General features: G+C 40.9%; 1 protein-coding gene across 1 annotated transcript in view; it reads left to right on the top strand.

Moving 5' to 3' along the window:
• Positions 1 to 19,821, top strand: part of MFSD2B (MFSD2 lysolipid transporter B, sphingolipid) — a 38,479-nt gene that overhangs the window by 1,794 nt on the left and 16,864 nt on the right. The window contains exons 2-5 of the mRNA XM_070732796.1: positions 5,212 to 5,337; positions 7,084 to 7,208; positions 17,246 to 17,369; positions 19,742 to 19,820. Of these exons, the coding sequence (XP_070588897.1) occupies positions 5,212 to 5,337; positions 7,084 to 7,208; positions 17,246 to 17,369; positions 19,742 to 19,820 (454 nt within the window). The remainder of the gene's footprint in view (positions 1 to 5,211; positions 5,338 to 7,083; positions 7,209 to 17,245; positions 17,370 to 19,741; position 19,821) is intronic.

Raw genomic sequence — 19,821 nt, 5'->3', positions numbered from 1 at the left:
AATCAATGTAAAAGCAAATAATCTGTGTAAACTCATTAGGAAAGAAATAAAAACTCAGAATTTGGGTGGGAGGAGGAGGAGGAGGAAGAAGAGGAGGAGGACAGTCACTGCCGAAGGAAGAAGGTAAGGTGAGGGGAATCAAAAAAATCCAAAGCTTTAAGGCTTAAGAGGAAAAAAAAGAGGGACTCTGAGGCGGCGTGGAGTAGCAAGCGCCTCCAATACATGCAGCGCGAGGCTGCCTCCCATCCATTGCACCAGAGAGAGAAACCCAGGGGGTTTGGCAGGAAAGTGGCTGGGCCTTCGTGCCACTCTCAAATTTCCTGGGAAATTTTTCCGGGCTCGGGTTCTTAAGTAGAAAATGGTTCTTAAGAAGAGGCAAAAAAAAATCTTTAACACCTGGTTCTTATCTAGAAAATTCTAAGTAGAAGCGTTCTTAGGTAGAGGTACCGCTGTATAGGTAAATGTATTGGGGTAATCAAGTAAAGTTTGTTTTTGGCTAAACACAGTCATTGTGTTACATTCAACAATCTATGGTTACATAAGCATGAACCAGTCTATGATGCAGGGACAAGCTGGGAATTTCAGTGAATTATGTTAATAATTATGAGGAAGATATTGTTATTTACACCCCAGTAAGAGGGCTACGAAGAAAAATATACTTTACTGTAATTTAAAATTTTCTTCTAAAACTGTTTTCAATAAGCTGTATTAGAATTACTAACTCCCCATTTCAAGTAGGCAAACTAAGTGTAGATTATATATTTAAAACTCCTTTGCAACTTTTTTTTAGAAAGTTGTCTTTGCATTGTGAATTCATGAAATACTTTCTCAAAGATGAATGCTCAAAGAAAGTTCCTACAGGCATTGGTGATAAGGCTGGTTTAGAATTTTATCTGACAGCTCCATATTGTGTTGTTCCTTCTAGCCCTGACTGGACCAGTCTGATAATAATGAAGAACAGGAGTAGTTGCATTTGCAACTTATAATTCATTAATTATTGTTCATTTCATATATTAAATGGAGTTTGTTATTGTTATTCAACTATAAAATACAAATACACACACATACGAACATACTGTATACATTTAGACCAGTGAAGTTGCTCTTTTCAATATTGTCTGTAATTGGGACTTATTCTGACACGAAGTTGGTCCTTCCTTGTTGGTTTGAATGGTTTAAATTACAATTTTCAAATTGAAATTCCTTTGAAAGGTCTAGCTGCCTTTTAACAGGATTCTCACATTCCACAAATATGTAAAGTGGTTGATTTGGATTTATCATTTTGTAGACTCAAAATAAATATGAATGTCATGAAACATACAGTGTTAATATGAAAAGTGTGGTGAAACAAACCTTGGCTTAATGCAAACTAGGATAATGATTAGCTCATGCTGAAGTTATCAAATGATGATGGTTTGGATTAATGCAACGTACGAAGCCAAAGCTACAATAACTGGATTACAATGCTGCCCTAAATAGTTTTTTAGCTTGGTACAGTACAGTACTTCAAATAGCAAACTATCATGCTATGCAATAGTTTGCTGAATAAATTAGTTGGTTGGATTCACATAGCCATAGTTGACCCTAAAATTTCTGTGGCTATGTAAGATTGTTAAGTGTGTTTTAGCCCACTTTATGACTGTTTTTGCCACAGTTGTTAAGTGAACCACTCCAGTTGTTCAGTTGGTAACACAGTTAAGTGAATCTGGTTTCCCCATTGACTTCGCTTGTCAGAAGTTTGCAAAATGTGACAACGTGACCCTGGGCACTACAATTGTCATAAATATGAGCCAGTTATTAAGTGTCTGAATTTTGATCATATGACCATAGGGATAATGAATAACTGTAAATATGAAAAATGGTCACTACCATTGTAACTTCAAACAAACACTAAACTAACTGATATAAGTCAAATACCACCTATATTTGTCTGCACCCATCCATTATGATTTGTATATCACAATCAATGAGTTTCACCCAACCTCTCAAGTCACAAACAAACAAATGCGAATAGTGTTTTGAATAAATTCAAGATACAACCCCTAAATCCCAGCGCCCGATAAGGTCCCACAGAGTTGGCCTTCCCTGGGTCCCGTTGACTAAACAATGTTGTCTGGCGGGCCCCAGGGGAAGAGCCTTCTCTGTGGCAGCCCCGGCCCTCTGGAACCAACTCCAGAGATCAGAACTGCCCCCACCCTCCTTGCCTTTGCTCAATTGCTCAAGACCCACCTATATCACCAGGCATGAGGGAATTGAGACATCTCCCCCGGGCTTATATAGTCTATGTATAGTATGATTGTGTTGTATGATTTTTAAATGATGGGTTTTAGATAATTTTTAATATTAGAATTGTTGCATTTATACTGTTATTATTATTGTTGTGAGCCGCTCCGAGTCTTCGGAGAGGGGCGGCATACAAATCTAATAAATTATTATTATTATTATTATTATTATTATTATTATTATTATTATTATATAATAAATTCATACATTGTACTAAAGCCGTGGTTCTCAACCTGGGGATCGGGACCCTTTGTGGGTCAAACGACCATTTCACAGGGGCCGCCAAAGACCATGGGAAAAGACAAATTTCTAATGGTGTTAGGAACTAAAGCTTCTACTCTGGCACCTTGGGACGTATTTTTTACAATCCGACCAATCAAGTTTAAAGTTTAATTGGATTTGTATGCCGCCCCTCTCCGAGGACTCAGGGCGGCTCACAACATATACAAAAGACAATAGTAGATCAATCCAATTAATATAGATAAAAAACAATCCTTAAATTCTAATGAGCCGGGGTGGCGCAGCAGGTAGAGTGCTGTACTGCAGGCCATTGAAGCTGACTGTAGATCTGTAGGTCAGCGGTTCAAATCTCATCACCAGCTCAAGGTTGATTCAGCCTTCCATCCTTCCGAGGTAGGTAAAATGAGGACTCAGATTGTGGGGGCAATATGCTGGCTTTGTTAAAAAGTGCTATTGCTAACATGTTGTAAGCCACCCTGAGTCTAAGGAGAAGGATGGCATAAAAATGGCCCGCTGACAAAGCTACACTTTTAGATCCTTAAGGAAAGGCAGCAGAATGGGGACCAAACACACCTCAGGGGGAATGATATTCTATAAAGAAGAAACCACCACCAAGATATTTGTTTTGGAAGCTTCTGAGTTTGAAATGATTAGTCAGCTATAAGCTATTGTCCAGGGGTTGCCTGAAAATTCTTTGGGGAGGCTCCTTTCATGTCCCCCTCCACCATTTCCCAACAGATGACAGTCCCTAAGTGATCCTCAACATGTCTTTCCTTCTCATTCTGGCGGGCCAGTTAAAAGCAATAGGTCAGTGATGGCAAGCCTATGGCATGGGTGCCACAGGTGGCATGCGGAGCCATATCTGCCGGCACGCGAGCCGTTGCCCTAGCTCAGCTCCAACATGCATGTGTGTGCCAGCCATCTGATTTTTAGCTCACACAGAGGCTCTGGGAGGGTGTTTTTGGCTTCCAGAGAGCCTCCAGGGGGATGGGGGAGGGCATTTTTACCTTCCCCCAGCTCCAGGAAAGCCTTTGGCGAGGGTAAAACACAAGCCTACTAGGCTCACCAGAACTTGGGAAACAGGCCGTTTCCGGCCTCCAGTGGGCCTCCACGGGGTGAGGGAATCTGTTTTCACCCTCCCCAGGCATTGAATTATGGGTGTGGGCCTGCACACCCTTTTGGCACCCAAGGCAAAAAAAGTTCACCATCACTGCAATAGGTGGTCCTTCAAATAACCCAGCCCCAAGCCATGTAGTATTTTAAAGGTAATAAGCAGCATCTTGAATTGTACCCCAATGCAGATTGACAGCCACTGCAGAAGAGGTAGAAGTAGAAGAGACAACACACACAAGTCTAGCCTTGCACAAAACTGTTCAGGCCGCTGCATTCTGAACTAACTAAAGTTCCTGAATATGAACGGCAGCCTCATATCAAGCACATTACAATAATCCACAAGGGAGGTGATAGAGCATGGGTGACTGTGAGAAGGACACATTGGTGCAAGAATGGGTGTGACTGGCACCTGAAGTTTACAAAGCCCCTCTCAGGCTCCAATTACCACCTGCTCCTTTAGCATTAATTTTTTTAAAATTATTTTTATTCATTTGTCCAATACACAAATACATAGGAAGAAAAATAGACATGTGGTAATATAAATGAGGGTGAGAGTGAACTTAGAGGAGAGGATATATGAAAGGAAGAGAATATATAAGATAGATGGAAGAAAGGAAAGACAATTGGACAGGGGACGAAAGGCACATCAGTGCACTTATGTAATTGTGAGTCTAAGAGAATCACACACCAGGTCAGTTTGAGGTAGTGCAACCCCAACCATGACCAAAGATGATACGCTGTTCCCTCGATTTTCGTGGGTCCGAACTTCGTGAATATCCTATACCACGGTTTTTCAAAAAATATTAATTAAAAAATACTTCGCGGTTTTTTCTCTATACCACGGTTTTTCCCGCCTGATGACGTCTTACATCATCACCAAACTAATAATTTTTGCAAATAAATAACAAAAAAAATTTTTTTTGTTAAAAATAATTATGTTTATAAATATCAGGACCACTAAGTGTCTTATTCAATGATGAGTACCAGTAATAATGGTGAGTAAATGGTTGCTAAGGGAATGGGAAATTGCAATTTAGGGGTTTAAAGTGTTAAGGGAAGGCTTGTGATGCTGTTCATAGCCAAAAATGGTGTATTTACTTCCGCATCTCTACTTTGCGGAAATTCGACTTTCGTGGGTGGTCTCGGAATGCATCCCCCATGAAAATCGAGGGAACACTGTACTTCTCTATAACCCAAAGATGTTCTGTTCGTAAAGTTTTCTTGGCAGTATTTCAGAAGTGATTTGTCATTGTCTCCTAAGATTCAGAGAAAGAGGGACTGGTTCAAGGTCCTATCCAGATGGCTTTGTTCCTGTGGCAACGCTAGAATCAACGGTAAACTCTGGCCCCCTGAGGTCAAACACAACCTTGATGCCAAATTGAGTTTGACATTCCTGATCTAAAAGTTAAGCAAGGAACAGCCAAAGGGAAGAAGAGAAGTGAGGAATGATTTGACAGCGGTCATAAAGTCTTTATATTGCCTGATTCGTGCATTACGTAGAAGAAAGCACCAACTTTATATTGAATCATATCCTGAACTTTCAAGAAATTATTTGTTTTTTCCTCACCTTTTCAGCTTGCTCATGAAGACAAACTCTCTGTGTGTAGCAAACTATGCTATGGCATTGGAGGGGCCCCAAATCAGGTTGCAAGCAGTGCCACCTCATTCTTTCTGCAAATCTACCTCTTGGATATTGCTCAGGTAAGCATTTTCGGAAGTCTAAGCATCCTCAGTTTCCAAGTTTAAGATTGAGATGTATGTATGTATGAAAAAATTACAGTATATGGCCACGCAAATTACTCTGTGGCTTACAAAGATATTGATATGGTTGGCCAAGTCATGTGAAATAACTTAACATTTAATACAGATTATTCCGTTTTTCTCTGGATTCCATACTCAAAGAAGAAAAGCCATGGAAAGCAATTAAGGTATGAATGGTTAGTTTATATTATTTTAACCCCAAAAAAATTCCAGAATTTGTTTTGCCCTGCTTCCCATAACGCGCTGATTATTATAAAGGTGAGTTTTTGATTCATAGAAATTCTTTTTTTTAATTTAGAGTCTGTTCTGCTGGCGTGTTTCAACCGCCCGTAATTACAGGGTAATTAGTCCAGGAAGACACACACCACACGATAAAAGGAAAACCCAAAAGTTTTTTTAAACAGAAAAATAGAAACAGCTCCCTTTTTAAATGTCAAAGGGGTTTTCTGGTACACACAAGGCACAGGTTAAATGCAATCCAATTGCTCACCCAATAACTGGGAAATTGAGTCCAATTTTAAAGTCCAGAGAGTCCACACACAATCTTGAACAGCACAAAAACCACGATCTTGATGAAACAATGAATCAGATAAACTGCCATGAGGGTAAAACACCAGGCTGCACTTTTATTTGTAGCACTAATTACAGCAGCCCCACCCAGCCACAGGTGGCCTCATTTTCTCTTGTAATAATCCTTCAGTTGTTGTCTCCTATGCATCACTCTATGCATGCATGGAAGTGTCATTAATTCTTGTTCAGAATCCAGGGATGATACAGATGATTGATCTCCTCCTGGGCTGCCTGCCAAACTCCCCTCTTCCCTGTTACTCATGCTTCCTTGGTCAGAGGAGGCTTCGTCGGCAGATTCCATCGGGAGCAAAACAGGCCTGCGGCATGTGGATGTTTCCCCCACATCCACCTGCACATTCCTTGGGGCAGGAGCTGGGCCAGAGCTAACCACAACAGATTCCACCTTTCTCATTTTATAAATAACTCAAGATGACAAACATAGGTAATATTCCTTTTTCCTCCTATTTTCTGCACAACAACCCCGTAATGTAATTTTAGCTGAGAGAGAATGACTGGTCCAAAGTTTTCATGCCTAATGTGGACCTAGAACTCATTGTTTCCTGGTTTCTAGGCCAGAATCTTAACACTTAACACTTAGACCAAGTTATCCCCTGAATGTTCTCCCCATTTATATTTCCTCATCATTTATAAAGCAGGGGGAGGTTCACTCTCTTGATCTAATAAAGGAATCATCTTTCACTGTCAATGACTTGTGGTTTCTGTTGTGTTTTTCTGTAACGTCCATCCAAAACCTACTTCCAAAATCTGTGGAGTATGGATTATATAACACCATACCGAAAAAATCAAATGGAAGTTGTTTGTGGAGCACAAGTTTAAGATTTACTGTCCTATTTCACTGACAATAAAAATGATAACTGCTTTTGATAGTTAGAATGGACATGGGGCATGGTACGAAATTTATTTAAATATGTGAAGCAAATTCCAGATGAATAAAATTGCCAGTATTTCAAATCAACGAAGTTTCTCATAGAACATTATAGTAAAAAATGATCATGCTTTATACAAAATATTGTGATTTGGGCAAGTTATTTAGCACTGATGGCTTCTTTAGATAAATATGTTGGACTTCGGATAACTGCTGCTTGTTTTTTTCAGATCCCACCGTTCCATGCCTCCTTGGTGCAGATCCTTGGCAGAGCATGTGGAGCAGCTGCCGATCCTCTTGCAGGCTTTTTTATTAATCGGAGCAAAGCAACCAGATTTGGGCAACTCATGCCTTGGTAAGCAAAGCTGATATATTTTCTTCTTTGCTGATGGCTTAGAAGTGTTTTTTTAATGCATTCATTCACTTACATAGTCTACAACAGTATTTCCCAACCTTGGCCACTTGAAGATATTTGGACTTCAACTCCCAGAATTCCCCAGCCAGCGAATGCTGGCTGGGGAATTCTGGGAGTTGAAGTCCAGATATCTTCAAGTGGCCAAGGTTGGGAAACACTGGTCTACAATCCAAATATATGTCTTTGAATCTATTTGGCCTGCTTCATACACCACACTAAAACAACATTGTCTGCTTCACCTAAAACACTGAGAATAAATCTTGATTTAGAAATGATTTTATGTTTGACCAATATGTAAGCTAAAATCAAATATATTCAGATTTTAGTCTGCAGGTAAGGTATATAAATTAATTTGCTGATTGTTAAAGTTCTGATTTTTTAATCATAAGAGATTTGTTAGTATTACACATATGTTGAGTTATATGCAAAAACATTTATAAAGGATCAGGAAGTCTAAACGTATGATAGATAGAGGAATAGGGTTTCCCCTCCCCTTAAATTCCAATTCAAAAATATAAATTAGAAATGTAATCCAAAAATTTATTTAATCATTTAGAAAAGGCAAAATAGATGACAGGTCTTTCTAGATCTTATCTCTCAAGAAACTGATCATTTCTTAGATTGTGTCATTGGTTGGTTGGTTGGTTGGTTGGTTGGTTGGTTGGTTGGTTGGTTGGTTGATTGATTGATTGATTGATTGATTGATTATGTGCTGTCAAGTTGATCTTAGCTCCTAGCAATCACATAGATTGATCTTCTGCTTGAAGATCAGTTCCTTACTTGATCTTCCAGGTTTTCCAGTGATGCATCCATTACCACCATAGTTAAGTTCATCCACATTGTTGCTCATCGTCTTCTCTTTCCTTCTGTCTTTCCCAGCATTACAGCCTTCTCTATAGAGCTAGATAGAAACATAGAAACATAGAAGACTGACGGGAGAAAAAGATCTCATGATCCATCTAGTCTGCCCTTATACTATTTTCTGTATTTTATCTTAGCATGGATATATGTTTATCCCAGGCATGTTTAAATTCAGTTACTGTGGATTTATCAACCACATCTGCTGGAAGTTTGTTCCAAGGATCTACTACTCTTTCAGTAAAATAATATTTTCTCATGTTGCTTTTGATCTTTACCCCAACTAACTTCAGATTGTGTCCCCTTGTTCTTGTGTCCACTTTCCTATTAAAAACACTTCCCTCCTGGACCTTATTTAACCCTTTAACATATTTAAATGTTTCGATCATGTCCCCCCTTTTCCTTCTGTCCTCCAGACTATACAGATTGAGTTCATTAAGTCTTTCCTGATACGTTTTATGCTTAAGACCTTCCACCATTCTTGTAGCCCATCATCCAAAGTAGGATGATTTGAATCTGGTGAGAATTTTGGATTTGTATAAACCTATTTGCTTATTTTCTAGAGTGTCCAGAATTTTCTCTGAAGTTTGCTCCAATAGGAAATTTCAAAAACATCAATATTTTCTTTAACAGGCTTCTTCAAAATTTAGCTTTCATTTCCTCAGGTGTCATGGGGAATACTACTGCCTGTACTTTTCTGCTCTTTGTAAGTGTAAAGATGTAAGAGTGTCTGAATATCATTTTTGAAGGCCTTTATGGCAGCTGTACCAAATGTTTGATGTATTTCAGACTACTCCTTCTTTTACTCCAGGTCAGATGTGTTAAACATGCAGCCCGCAGGCTGGATTGGCCCACAATAGGCTGCGGAGTTGGCCCGCGAAGCAGTACCCACCCTGGTACCCCAGGGGCAAACAAACTCATGATGCAGCCCACAACGGGATCTTTACACCCCTGCTCTAGAAGGATGCTCCTCAAAGGCAGAAACTGTCCAATCTTTCAGTACCTTCACTGTAATTTTTAATACTTGCTTGTTGTAGCTCTCACAGTCTCACCATTAATAAATGTTCTGGGATTCCCATTTTTTAAAGCATATTCTATCATTTAAAGTTATTGATTCAGTCCAAGGCCTTTCTATAATCATTGAAGCACATACTTGATTTTTTGGCTTTCTTAAGCAATCTAGCATGCATTTTGTGTTCTTCAACCTTTCTTAAAGCCAGTCTGAGCATCTGACATGTATGTGTCAAACTAAGCATTACTTTACTATCATGTGACATTAAAGACATTGCATGATAGTTTGTGCAGTCTCCTAAGTCTCTCTCTCTCTCTCTTTTGTATTGGAATGTATATTCTTACATTATACACGATTCTTCCAATCAGTTAATCACAGTGTCATGTTGGGCTGCTTGTTTAGAAACTACTAGAGATTCTTCTGTTGCATGCCATATTTCAGTAGAATAGAATAGAATAGAGCAAAACAGAATAAAATATATTTTCTATTGGCCAAGTGTGATTGGACACAAAGGGAATTTACATCGTTTGGTTGTTTTCAGATAAATAGCACTTTCATTTTCTATTCTTTATAATTTTGTTCACTGTCTAGTTTATATTTGTATTCATATTCCAATCTCCTGGTATGGATAAAATTGGACTCCTTTCCTCTTCAAATAACCTCTATTGTTTGTAGTTTGTGCTAAGATACAACAAGGATCTCACAACAAATGAACTAATGATAAACATTATTTTTATTACAAATACAAACCAGCCCACAATATTTGTTGTTCTGTTCCCATGTATTCTACAAATTATAATCCACACTGGGAAGAGGAAAATTGTGCTACACAGCTAGATATTAGCGTTATTGTGGTTGACTGTTGTCTTATCAGCCTTTTGCAGTATACAGTAGATTAGCCTCTTGTACAATTCCTTTATGCCTCAGGAGAAATTGTATTAAATGCTGATTTTACATTTTTTTCTTTCAAACAGATTGTTGTCCTCAAGACAATTAGAATTTTAAAATAAATTATTTTGTAATAGCCTTAGTGGGCAGCATTATAGTACATAACACCTTGTCTGATCTTAAAGATTTGATCCAGGTTAATACCTAGATGGAAAACAGCCTGATAGATGTAAAATCTGACTGCTAAACTGAATAGTTGAAAACATTGCAAAAGAAGGCAATTGCAAGACACCTCCCTAAGTCACTAAGAATTGAGTTTTACTTGAGAGCATCTGTATTATTTTTAGTAAACGTATCAGCCAAAGCTCCATGCCCTGTTTTTACACACACACAAAAGCCAACAGAATATTATTGTATCATAAGATTAGTGCATTTATATTTATTCCAGTACAAGATTCCTTAGGTTATTACCCATTTTATCAAGTGAACAGAGCATTATTCTATATGTTTTTCTTTATATTGCAAAATCTCCCTTCCTTCCTTGCTCCTGGGGGAAAGATATTGTAAAATCTCCATTCCCACCCCAGTCTGGGGCCAGAGGTGACATTTGCTGCTTCTCTGAACTACTCAAAATTTTCCTTTTCAGAACCTGCTGGGTTTCACCCATGGTTATGACATTTGTAGCATCCCCATGACTGTGTAATCAAAATTCATATGCTTGGCAACTGGCTCATATTTATGGCCTTTGCTGTGTCTCAAGGTCATATGTGAAAATTTCGTATGACCACCTGACAAAGTCAACGGGGAAGCCAAATTTACCTAACAATTAGACTTCTGTCTTATCAACTGCAGTGATTCACTTAACAACCATGGCAAGAAAAGTATAAAATAGGGCAAGACTCACTTAATAAATGTCTTACTTAACAACAGAAATTTTGGGTAAAATTGTGGTTGTAAATCAAGGACTATGTATACTTAACAACGTATCACCTTTAGGGTTATCCTTATAGATTCTGTCATCACAACCCTCAGCAGAGCCCTGGTGAAGTTGCCTTCTCCTCCACCTTCTTACTGACCCATGGAAGTATCTGCCACTTTACTGGGACTCACTGTATCTCCCCACTTTGGGGAGTTTCCAAAGCTCTCAGTCCTTCTAGTAAGGAAGAGAGATTATCCATTAACTATTGGCACATCTCTGCCTATGCTACTACATTTCAGATATGGCATCAACCTCGACCCCAGGGAAGGGGGGGAGGAGTGGCTATTATAGCCAGGGAGAGCCTTTGCCTACGTAGACTCATTGCTCCGGAAATTGCGGGTTGCGAGTCTCTCTTGATGAAGTTGGACTTAGGGGTTCAGGTGGGCTTATTTCTCACGTACCTGCCTCCCAGCTGCGTGTCAAAAGCCCTGCCTGTGCTACTCGAGGAGGTAGCCGGGTTGGCGGTGGAGTTCCCCGGACTTATTGTCCTGGGGGACTTCAACCTGCCGTCACTCGGCGAAACCTCTGGGTTGGCACAGGAGTTCATGGCCACCATGACAGCCATGAACCTGACTCAAGTAGTACAGGGTCCGACTCACGAGGGAGGGCACGCACCTGACATGGTATTTCTTCCTGAGCAATTGAGTAATGGTCTGAGACTAAGGGGCTTAAAAGCATTGCCTTTGTCATGGTCAGACCAATTTCTACTATGGCTTGACTTCCTGGCTCCAATCCTTCCCCGCAGGGAGGCGGAACCAATGAAGATGTTCCGCCCCAGACGCCTGATGGACCCAGAGGGCTTTCAGACGGCGCTTGGGATTATTCCAGAGGCACTCGTCCACAGTTCGGCGGAGTCTCTTGCTGAGGCCTGGAACAGGGCTGCGGCGGAGGCTCTTGACCGGATTGCGCCTTTGCGACCTCTCCGTGGCGCTAGACCCCGTAGAGCCCCATGGTTCAACGAGGAGCTCCGGGAGTTGAAACGCCAAAAGAGACGTCTAGAGAAGCGATGGAGGAAGAGTAGGTCTGAATCTGATCGAACACTTGTAAGAGCTTTTATTAAGACTTACAAAGTGGCGCTCAAGGCGGCAAGATGCGCGTATCATGCCGCCTTGATTGCATCAGCGGAATCCCGCCCGGCCGCTCTGTTTAGGGTGACCCGCTCCCTTCTTAACCAGGGGGGAGCTGGGGAGCCCTTGCAGAGCAGTGCCGAGGATTTTAACACGTTTTTCGCTGATAAAGTCGCTCAGATCCGGGCCGATCTCGACTCCAATTGTAAAACAGAGTCGACTGACAACGAGTCAGTCGAGGTGACTGGGGCACGTACTTGTCCACCTGTCTGGGAAGAGTTTGATCTGGTGACACCTGATAAAGTGGACAAGGCCATTGGAACTGTGAGTTCCGCCACCTGTTTACTGGATCCGTGTCCCTCCTGGTTGGTTTCGGCCAGCAGGGAGGTGACACGGAGCTGGGCCCAGGAGATTACCAACGCTTCCTTGGGGAGGGGAGTCTTTCCAACACTCTATAAAGAAGCGCTTGTGCGCCCCCTCCTCAAGAAGCCTTCCCTGGACCCAGCCGTACTTAACAACTATCATCCAGTCTCCAACCTTCCCTTTATGGGGAAGGTTGTTGAGAAGGTGGTGGCACTCCAGCTCCAGCGGTCCTTGGAAGAAGCCGATTATCTAGGTCCCCAGCAGTCGGGCTTCAGGCCCGGTTACAGCACGGAAGCCGCTTTGGTCGCGTTGATGGATGATCTCTGGCGGGCCCGGGACAGGGGTTTATCCTCTGTCCTGGTGCTCCTCGACCTCTCAGCGGCTTTCGATACCATCAACCATGGTATCCTTCTGCACCGGCTGGAGGGGGTGGGGGTGGGAGGCACTGTTCTTCAGTGGTTCTCCTCCTACCTCTCTGGCCGGTCGCAGTCGATGTTAGTGGGGGGTCAGAGGTCGGCTCCGAGGTCTCTCCCTTGTGGGGTACCTCAGGGGTTGGTCCTCTCCCCCCTGCTATTTAACATCTACATGAAACCGCTGGGTGAGATCATCCAGGGACATCGGGTGAGGTATCATCAATATGCTGATGATACCCAGATTTACATCTCCACCCCATGCCCAGTCAATGAAGCGGTGGAAGTGATGTGCCGGTGCCTGGAGGCTGTTGGGGCCTGGATGGGTGTCAACAGACTCAAACTCAACCCGGATAAGACGGAGTGGCTGTGGGTTTTGCCTCCCAAGGACAATCCCATCTGTCCATCCATTACCCTGGGGGGGGAATCATTGACCCCCTCAGAGAGGGTCCGCAACTTGGGTGTCCTCCTCGATCCACAGCTCACATTAGAAAACCATCTCTCAGCTGTGGCGAGGGGGGCGTTTGCCCAGGTTCGCCTGGTGCACCAGTTGCGGCCCTATCTGGACCGGGACTCATTGCTCACAGTCACTCATGCCCTCATCACCTCGAGGTTCGACTACTGTAATGCTCTCTACATGGGGCTACCTTTGAAGGGTGTTCGGAAACTTCAGATCGTGCAGAATGCAGCTGCGAGAGCAGTCATGGGCTTATCTAGGTATGCCCATGTTTCACCATCACTCCGCAGTCTGCATTGGCTGCCGATCAATTTCCGGTCACAATTCAAAGTGTTGGTTATGACCTTTAAAGCCCTTCATGGCATTGGACCAGAATACCTCCGAGACCGCCTCCTGCCGCACGAATCCCAGCGACCGATTAGGTCCCACAGAGTGGGCCTTCTCCGGGTCCCGTCAACTAAACAATGTCGGTTGGCGGGCCCCAGGGGAACAGCCTTCTCTGTGGCGGCACCGGCTCTCTGGAACCAACTCCCCCCGGAGATTAGAACTTCCCCTACTCTTCCTGCCTTCCGTAAACTCCTTAAAACCCACCTTTGCTGTCAGGCATCGGGGAATTGAAACATCTCCCCCTGGGCATGTTTAATTTATACATGGTATGCTTGTGTGTGTGTCTGTTAGTATATGGTTTTTTTTAAATCTTTAAATATTTTAAACTTACTCGGATTATTTATGATTTGTTTTACTATGTTGTGAGCCGCCCCGAGTCTTCGGAGAGGGGCGGCATACAAATCTAAATAATAAATAAATAAATAAATAAATAAATAAATAAATAAATAAGCAATTTTCCAAGTTGTTCCCTTGTCTTTCCTTTGCTTCAGTTTTCAGCATTGGTACCAAAGCAGTCAATCACGGTCAGCTGTTGTGCCTTTCTGCCAGCTGATTGTGGCCAGTGGCCAGAGGGAAGTTGGAAAAACAGTGGCGATAAGACCCACCCACTTCCCACCACACCATTTATGGGTTTTTGGGAAGCATAGCCTGAAATTACGATCTTATGATTAAGTCCAATTGTAGCGACACTGAAGTGGCCACAACTTTTGAAATACAACTTGTTGTGAAAATCCTTGAAATTTCAATTACAAAGAAGTAATGGGCCCTGAATTTTGGATGCATTCTTTAAATTATTTGAAATGCCTTGAATTAAAAATTGTTCCCTATAGTGTACCCTTTTGAATATAACAAATTGAAGATAACAAATAGGTCAGAAGGAATAATACATAGACGATTTCATGAAAATGTCTCTTACATGATGTGCATTTGATTTCATTTGGCAAACACATCTTCCATCCATCCCAAAGTTTGGGAATATATGGAAGGCAGAATGCTAATGTGTATAGTACAGTGGTACCTCGTCTTACGAACGCCTCTTCTAATGAACTTTTTGAGATACGAACCCGGTGTTTAAGATTTTTTTGCCTCTTCTTCCGAACTATTTTCACCTTACGAACCCAAGCCGCTGCTGCTGGGATGAAGGGGTTTCTTTTTTTTCCTTTTTTGAAGAAAGAAAAGGGAGGGGCGGCTTGGCGGGGGAAAGAGTTTGCATTTTAAAAAGTAGGAGAACAGCGTGCTTGCACAGGCACTGAAAGGGTGTCTTTCTTTTTTTTCCTTTTTTGAAGAAAGAAAAGGGAGGGGCGGCTTGGCGGGGGAAAGAGTTTGCATTTTAAAAAGTAGGAGAACAGCGTGCTTGCACAGGCACTGAAAGGGTGTCTTTTGAAGAAAGAAAAGGGAGGGGAGCCCCCCTTGCCTTTCTTCCTTCCCACTCACCCTTTAGCCTAGCCTTGCTTCTTCCACCCGCCCCCTTTAGCTGCTTCTCCCTGCCCTCTGTTCGCCTACCTTCTAAAGTTTGGGATTTTCCTGAAGGATCTGCACGCATTATTTGCTTTTACATTGATTCCTATGGGAAACATTGTTTTGTCTTACGAACTTTTCACCTTACGAACCTCCTCCTGGAACCAATTAAGTTCGTATCATGAGGTATATCAATTCTTTCCCCCATATGCCACCCTTCTCCTTAGACTCAGGGCGGCTCACAACATGTTAGCAACAGCACTTTTTAACAGAGCCAGCACATTTCCTCCACAAACCAGGTCCTCATTTTACCCACCTCAGAAAAATGAAAGGCTGAGTCAACCTTGAGCCGGTGATGAGATTTGAACCGCTGACCTGCAGATCTAGCAATCAACTTCAATGGCCTGCAGTACTGCACTCTACCCACTGCGCTACCTCAGCTCATCCATTACACTATAGTTAGCCATGGCAAGTGCTGTTGTGGCAGATGAATTCTTTATGTATGAGTCAAAAAGTAAATTGATGCAACACTACGTTTGATATAGAATCCAAACATGGAGATAACACAACCTTGTCTAGATATATCCTAAAAGTATACCACTCAGAAGGCTGATTTGCACATCTATTCTGAAGAAGATGAACCTCCTGAGACAAATCATTTTATCACTTTGGGTCTCAAATTGGAAAGACATAAAAGTAGGAGGAACCCCATAATCATTCTGGTATTCCCCTACATAATCTCTACACACAGGTGTCCTTTGAAGTACAGATAGTCCTCACTCAGCAACTTCAGTTGGAACTGCCAATGCAGTTGCTAAGGAACACAATTAAGTGAAATTGTGAATGTACTTATGTACTTATTTCAGCCTTTCTTTGCTTTGCAGACTAATTAGACAATTAGTTTTTATCACCATTCTAACTGTGAACAGACAGTTGCTAAATGAGACCTACCTGTAAAGTTTATTCACTTTTGAGGGACTCTTTCATCGTTATGTATTGTTGTTTTTTTACTCTGAATTATATGAATTGTGTTAACTTACAGTATAAATTGTGGCTATTTCACTACAGGCCTTCATAAGCAGGCTCTAAAATGTTCAGCCTTAAGAACAAGGTAGAAACATCAAATATGCTGAACTAAGCTTTTCATAAATTCTTTCTTTTTCTTTTGTTCTTCATTATTTGTGATAATGTATTCTTGTCTATGTTGCATGAATGGGGCATTAAAAATGCTCTTTAGATAATACTATTCTGATGGGATTAATCTGCGTGTGATCTATTCTTCCCAGTTTTTGTTAATAACACCCATGGTCATCTGATTACATTGTGCAGTAACAGCTTCACAAGAATGCTGGAGAGTTCTGTTGTACCTAGAGGTCATGCTCTGGGAAACAACTGCCTCTGCTCACCCCTCACAAACAGCAAAGCTAGAATATACTGCCTTTTGTCTTGTCATGTTACAGCAGCTTGACTGATACACAGAACTGTTTATCAGGCATGAGTTCATTTAAAGGTTGTTTTACTGATTGATTTGTTCATTTGGTTTTGTTGCCATGAAAATAAATGGAGGCCGCATCAGGCCCACATTCATAAAAACTGCATTTGGATGTCAATGACTGATAGATCTTTACATTGGGCCAGTATACACAATACGATAACCATGTTTAAAACTAATCGTGGCTAAGTTATTTACTCCTGAGCATCACAGCACACTGTAGTTGTCTGTAGTTTACCAGTCAGCTTTCCTTTCTTTGTTTGTAAATACCACTGAGTTTATGAAATTCTGTATTGAACCATTTGTAAGGATATTGTCATAACTGAAATTTAAATTAGCATTTACATTTTCGGTCTCAGCAAGTGACAAGATATACAATCTAAGATGTGCATTCAAATGTTAAATGGCTGTATTCTGCTTTCTGAGAGGGAAGAAAAGTAATTTCAAAAGCAATATTTTCAGTTTTTGGGTTGTTTTATTTCAATATTTATCAAGTATTTATTGTTTAATTTCATATACTCTCAACTCCTGCATATGGGGTGGATTATCTGAGTAGGGCTATTCTTTCCATTTTACTTCATGAATACTTGTTTGCTTTCACTCCAGGTTGTTGGGTTGCACACCATTCACAATTGTGTCCTATATCTTGATGTGGTACTTACCTCCCTTCATATCCAACCGAATTCTGTGGTATCTGACATTTTATTGCCTTTTCCAAGCCCTGAGTACAGTAAGTTGATTGGTACTGAAAACAATTTTTTTAGTTATAGCAAACATTATGGTTTTTTTGGCTATCTTTATTTATTTATTTATTTATTATTTGGATTTGTATGCCGCCCCTCTCCGAAGACTCTTATCTGTGAATTACACATTTTTTTTCAGATAAAATGGTGTACATGTTCAGTCATACAGTTCCAAAAGGGAAATACAGTGATACCTTGTCTTACAAACTTAATTGGTTCCGGGACGAGGTTCTTAAGGTGAAAAGTTTGTAAGACAAATGGAATCAATGGAAAAGCGATTAATGCATGCAGGCCCAAAACTCACCCCTTTTGCCAGCCAAAGCGCCCATTTTTGTGCTGCTGGGATTCCCCTGAGGCTCCCCTCCATGGGAAACCCCTCCTCCGAACTTCTATGTTTTTGCGATACTGCAGGGGAATCCCAGCAGGGGAATCCCAGCATCGCAAAAATGAGCGCTTCGCTGGCAACGGAAGTCCGGAGGTGGGGTTTCCCAGCGAAGGCAGCATCAGTGAAATCGCAGCATTGCAAAAACACCAAAGTCCTCGAAACCTTACCTCCAGACCTCTGTGTTTTTGCGATGCTGCGATTTCACTAAGGCTCCACTCGCTGGGAAACCCCACCTCCGGACTTCCGTTGTCAGCGAAGCACCCGTTTTTGCATTGCTGGGATTCCTCTACTGGGATTCCCCTGCAGTATCACAAAAACACGGAAGTCTGGAGGTGGGATTTCCCATGTAGGGGAGCCTCTAGGGGAATCCCAGCAGCACAAAAACAGGTGCTTCGCTGGCAACGGAAGTCCAGAGGCGGGGCATCCCAGTGGCGGCGGTGGGTTTGTAAGGTGAAAATAGTTTGTAAGAAGAGGCAAAAAAATCTTAAACCCCGAGTTTGTATCTCGAAAAGTTTCTATGACGAGGCCTTTGTAAGATGAAGTATCACTGTACTATATATCCTTGGGATAATTATATTAATTGAGTAATTCAAAGAGACTTAAGAAAAGTAGCTAGTAGGAGATACTGTTCATTATATTTTTAATTACCATAATTCCATTTCTCTGGAATAATATGTTGTGAATAATAATATGTTGTGAGCTGCCCCGAGTCTTTGGAGAGGGGCGGCATACAAATCCAATAAATTATTATTAAATTATTATTATTATAAGATCTCCTATTCTAGCAGTGGATTGTAGTGGAAGACCTCCTAAGCCTCTTCTAACTCTGTTATTCTATTTACTACTATAACATATCAGATTTGTCTATGTTGACTAACTGGATCGACATAAAAATAGTCATGCTCCCAGAATGCCAATGTTTTATTACAAAGATGAAATAATGTTTGGTATTGTTTGGAATTTCCATCCTATGATTAATTTGATCCTGTTGGCTGGCAAGTTTTTAAGATTATGATTGAAGTATGGCTTCTGTGTCTTGTAGAAATTATTTACCATTCATAAGAAAGCCAGGAGGAGTCTTATAGCATCTTTTCCTAGTAACACAATATATTACAGGGCATAAGCTTTCTGAACTGCAACTCATTTCCTCAATGGGTAGAGTAGTTTAACTGATATAGGATTTGAATAGATAGGAGAGACCTTCAGAGAAAAACTAAAGCGTTTTGAAGTATGCTCGTTCAGCCATCTCAGTAATACTGTAAACATTTTGTTTTTCCCAATTGATCATTGCAGATGGTCATTTGTTGTGATCCGTGGTAATGCCATTGATGTACATTATTGTACTATAATATTGCTATCCTATCAAAGTAAAGATTACATGGCACTATTGTGGTGGTATATCATAGCTCACTGGGAAAATAGTATTATTATTATTATTATTATTATTATTATTATTATTATTATTATTTATTAGATTTGTATGCCGCCCTTCTCCGTAGACTCGGGGTGGCTTACAGCAATGACAAAAACAATATAAAATAACAAATCTAATAGTTAGAATCTAGAATAACAATAATACATTTAAAAAGTCTAAAAAACAAGAAACCCCAATATATAAAAACATACATACAGTCATATCATACACAAAAACTACATAGGCAGGGGGAGATGTTTCAGTTCCACCACGCTTGACGGCAGAGGTGGGTTTTAAGGAGTTTACCATCATATTTTTATTTATTCAATGTATTAGTGTGTTGCCTATAACACTGATAAAAAAGTTGGGTTTTTAAAAAATTATAATAACACTACTTTAATCTAAGAAATAATATCTTATTAACAATTTTCCAATGCATCCATGTTATGAGTAGCAAAAGTTAATGCAAATCATCACTATTCAGGTTGAAAATGAAAATGCCATAATTATTTATTTTTTTAAACTATTTGTGATACAGCTGCTAAGTATTTTTGCTATAGCTGTACCAGGTGCCATATTCTGCTCTCACCATGTTTCTGAGCACAGATCAAGCAGACCGTGATTCAGCAACTGCCTACCG

Source organism: Erythrolamprus reginae, chromosome 1 (genome assembly GCF_031021105.1).
Source record: "Erythrolamprus reginae isolate rEryReg1 chromosome 1, rEryReg1.hap1, whole genome shotgun sequence".
NCBI lineage: Eukaryota > Metazoa > Chordata > Lepidosauria > Squamata > Dipsadidae > Erythrolamprus > Erythrolamprus reginae.
The sequence above is the reverse complement of the archived record's forward strand: the minus strand, read 5'-3'. Positions and strand labels throughout refer to the sequence as shown.